At 37.7% G+C, this 4,721-nt stretch overlaps 1 protein-coding gene across 1 annotated transcript in view; it reads right to left on the reverse strand.

Annotated features, from left to right (window-relative positions):
* Positions 1 to 4,721, reverse strand: part of MYCBP2 (MYC binding protein 2, E3 ubiquitin protein ligase) — a 336,755-nt gene that overhangs the window by 230,838 nt on the left and 101,196 nt on the right. The window contains exon 18 of the mRNA XM_019523825.1: positions 2,777 to 2,884. Within this exon, the coding sequence (XP_019379370.1) occupies positions 2,777 to 2,884 (108 nt within the window). The remainder of the gene's footprint in view (positions 1 to 2,776; positions 2,885 to 4,721) is intronic.

The raw sequence follows: 4,721 nt of genomic DNA on the forward strand, positions 1-4,721 counted from the left end.
CAGGTCCCTTCCGACCCTAGAAACTATGAAACTATGCTTACCTCCATTAAGCCATCTGATGAGCCGTTTCTGCTGCAGCTTTCCCAGTTTGGCTCTGATGTGCCTTCTAAAAACACAGGCACACAGGACAGTTCTACCTGGTGGGGCAGCATTTATCTCTAGGCTGCTCCATTTTCAGAAAGCACATCAGCACCAAACCTGAAAGAACTGCAGCAGAAACAGTGTGCCTGCCTTCATAATGTAATACAGGCAGGTGCGGCCATCTCTTGCAGCCGCTTCTCAGTTTGGTTCCAGCCTGTTTCCTGAACACAGACACATAGGACAGGACATCTGGCCCTGAACACCACTCTTTCTAGGGGACACCATGCTGAGTTGGACTGCGAAAGGCTGTGGTGAAACCATCTGCTCCTGCCACAGCTCCTTCCTGATCTGGCTGTGCAAGAGGCAGATGGCACAGTGGAATAAAACTAATTATAAAAATTAATATGTTAGTAATTGATTAGACATTGTAAAATATATTTAAGACAATTTTGTAAATAAGGTGCTGCTAAGTTGTGAAAAATTCTGGAGATCTGCCTTGTATCTAAAAAGTTTTAGAACCACTGCCCTGATGGATGCCACAATGCAGGCACAAAACTACCCTGCTTGCAGCACTGCAATACACACACACTCCTGCTGCATTAGGGCATCCGATAATCCTAAAGCAGATAGCATCTGGAGGAGCTGGCTCAAGCTATAGCTCTTCTTGGTCCACGCCTGGTCCGGAGGTAAGTGGAACAGTTCTAGCTGCATGCCCCTGTTCCAGTTGACAAATACTGAGTTATGCTGAGGTAGCACCAGAAGTGGTTCTCAGGGGATACTGCCACATTCAAAAAAGAATGGAGAAAGGGTCCTCTGCCTCTGAAAAAGTTGAGAACCACTATTCTGAATTACCCAACTCAGCCTATAACACAGAACGGCTGCATGTTAAGTTCTTGCTACCTTATTTAAAAAAAAAAAAAAAGCAATTAGTTCAAACAAAAATTCCTACCGATAAAAGCTAAGGATCGTGTCCAGATTATACAAGGTAAGAAAAGGAACCATAGGTCAAATGGGTCAAAATCAGGGGTGCTGAAAGATATGCTTAACTGGTGGACAAAATAATGAGAAGACTCCACCCACCCCACCTTTTCTCTGGGTCCTTGATACTTATGCCAAGAGAATGAGTAGGCTGAAGAGACAACTTCCCCATTACAGCTACCACCCCATGTCTCTACAGCTAAAGGGATAAGAAACAAGAGGTGTAATTAAAATGAGAGCTTGCCTTTACATTTCAGTTTTTTAAACATACTGAAGTCATCATCACTTCAGACAGTTCCTGATAATGCCCTCTGTGGCACTTCACAGTAGTGCTGGAGTACTGACCGTGCATATGCACTACATCTTTTGAAGATATCAGAAAGATTTCTTAGCCAGACCATTTGATTTATCGACAAATTCCTTTGATATTTTTGATTGGACCTGGTCAATGACAGGTTGCATGTTCTTCCCAGGAAAAAGCCTGGAGTAACTCTATGATCCACTATAATCATAATTAGACAGGCATTTCTAGTGAGTGAACATGCTCAAAGTGTTTTCTCTTCAAACTGTCAAAATACATACACCTTCTTTTGAAATAAGTTGTGTTTTATTTCCTTTGTTTAAGGAAACAAAACACATTTTGGCGATTCAAGTCTCCTCATTCAATGTTCTAACTGTGTCTTCCAATGATGATCCACAAACATACCTACCTTGCTCTCTCATGGTTTGTTTAGAAAGGTATTAAAACATATGCTATTCTTATTTTAAATTTCTATTTTAAAATTGAACTTTAGCATTCTGGCCACTTACTACATTTAGGTTTGGTGTATATCTATCATTACATTAGTCCTTATACTGTATGTCGATCAACATTTTTCAAATCATCTGTTTTTCTTATAATTTAAAGAAAAAATTAGTTTGTAACAGACAATCTTTATCTAACTACCAACATCTGAAAAAGTCAGATACAGTATATGTTCATTTCATATTTCAAAAATGTACAAAATTTATTATATTCTAGTATGTAATGGCTCATACTGTGGATTTCCACATAACCTCCTAATAAAGTTGCTAGCTTGTCTGGTGTAGAGACACCAGAAATACGTAAGACAGCCATATCTTGATTTAAATCCTGAAAAAAAAAATGTTCAACTTCCAAAACCTTACTGTGCCTTTTATACTTTATATTGTATATCTTCTGCATTCAGTACCAGCACAAAAATGTTATTTAGTTTATGATCTAATACCAACCAGAAGTGTTATAAAAAGCAACTTCCTAATAGATGGTATAGCTTAAGAGAATTAAGTGCATCCCTGAATTAATGGATTTTTTTTAGGAACTGTAGCAGATGTGTAACATGAAAGATCATAAAAGAATGACAAGAAAATGAAATGTTAGTGGAAATGCCAGACTAGAGTCACCTGTCCCAACAGAAGAAGTTAGAAAGTTGTGTAAATTTCTTTAGTTTTATTTTGAAAAATGAGAAACACACATAGAAAAACAATGACATACTTTATCAAAGATAAAGAAAGAAAAAACAAAAGATGATGTAGATATTGTCAAACATTTATACTTTTCAACATTTAAGAAGTGTTCTCTTTCTCCTCAGGTTAAGACAACTAATAAGGCAGAATTACTTTTGAACATTTCTCTGAAAACAAAGATTCAGTGGAGGAAGATATTACTAGAAGGATGGGCATAAGGAAGACCAAATACCTTTGTGCTTGTCCCGCTTATGCTTTAGCTGTGCTGGATGGGGTCTTATTCTGGCTAGAGCCTGCTCTCGATGGTTCATAAAAATAGGACCAGGAAATACAAGGGGGCCTGAGGAGAAACATTTTGTACATGCATAGGAAAGCTCACAAAATGGAAAACAGTGCGATCAACAAAAAATAATTTAAACTTAAAAGCATGAGAAAATGAATCTTCATAATTACATACTGAACTTAGAAGTGCAAGTCCCAACAACTCCTAGTAAAAAACCAAAACCAAAAACCCTTAATTTCATTTAAGATAATACCAAAATACTATTTACAAACTCTTTAAAATAATATTTTAAAAGAGTCAGTACATTTCTCACATAAAAAACAGATTTTGCCTTGATTTTTACAAAAGTAACTCTAACTAAAGACAATGGAACAATAGGGGACCCCAGGTGGAACAGAATTTCCACCTAGGAAATGCTTAATATTGTCTTTGAAAGCAGATACAGATCATGTTACATTCTACACCATTATGCTGTAAAAGGTATTAGTTTGTCACAACATTTATATATCACTGTCAATGCAAAAAGCAGGAAGTTACATGGTTAGTAAAGTTCCCTATAATGGAAATTCAGAATAAATACATACAGAAAAAAAAAAAAAAATCAATAAACATTCACTAGGAGGAGACAGTAATTTAAGCTATTTAATTCTGGTGGCCTATTTTAGAATGAAAAGGGAACAATTTAAATAAATCATGAAAAACAGTTGCCTCATGGATGTGCCCTGCCCACACCTACATAGAAGTTACTCACATTTGAAAAAGTTATTTGCAAGTCCCCAAACTACAATTTTGGGCTAAACTGTCTCCACAAAAATGTGACAAATGTTAAGTACCTTGTAGATGCTCTAAGCAAACATCTGGAAACCAATGGCTTCCAGATCATTTACATTCTATTTTTCTTCATGTACTCTTTGTAAATCAGGGAGTTCAAGTGAAAGGCCTCATGAAGGGTCTCATTCTTATCCCACTGAAATTAATACTTACTTCAAGAGGGAAAAAAACCCCAATATCTGTGTTTAAAGTCTACCTATATATTTTTCTCTCTATTCTTGAGCTTCTTGAATCCCCCATATATGAACACTTTGTTCATACACTGTTGCATATTCCCGTGTTTTTAAGTTCAGGTGGACACTGCTGCAGTGCCCATTTTCTGATCAATCCCAGCAACTTTCACCAAGGTTACTGAAGAAATGACTGACGAGGCCTCTATTTCACACTCATCCACCACAACCTGTTGTGGTTACCACAGTCATATCTATCTTTTTTCTAAGTCTCTCCCTCAAACTGTGGAAACCCCAAACTCTCTGTTTTTCTCCCAACCTCTTCCTAAAAAGTTTCTCTGGCAATTCCCTATCCCCTGTTCTGAGGTCTGTCTCAGCTCTCTTTATACCAAGCAGCCACTCCCACTATTTTACTTTCAAGTCACATTCTCTACACCAGATTTTCATTTGTAGACCCCTAAAAAATTTAAAATGGAAGTGTGGACCCCTTTGAATTGTAAGTGTTGGTATTCCCATACTTTTCACCATAGTCATCTTTTGAGGACCCCGTACACATAGTATGCAAACCCCCAGGAGTCTGCGGACCACAGGTTGAAAACCACTGCTCTCCACCAATGACGCGGGAATGTTTTTCCTCACCAAGCCATTTGCTTTCTATTCAGACTCCTACCAGTCATCTCAAAAAGTGGAACCTTTCCCCTCAACCTGCCAAATCCTCCTTTACATCTTCTAAAATACTACCATCTTCCTAGTCCAATTCCTCTCCCGTTCTCTTCATAGGCAACTTTTATCACAATGTCAGATACCTGAGTGGAACAAACACAGGCAAAGACTGGGAGCAGATAGTAGATATTGATAAGGCAAAGGAAGTACAGACTAGAAAAGGAAGAGGA

This window comes from Gavialis gangeticus, unplaced genomic scaffold (assembly GCF_001723915.1).
Source record: "Gavialis gangeticus isolate Ggan-Ray unplaced genomic scaffold, GavGan_comp1, whole genome shotgun sequence".
Classification (NCBI taxonomy): domain Eukaryota; kingdom Metazoa; phylum Chordata; order Crocodylia; family Gavialidae; genus Gavialis; species Gavialis gangeticus.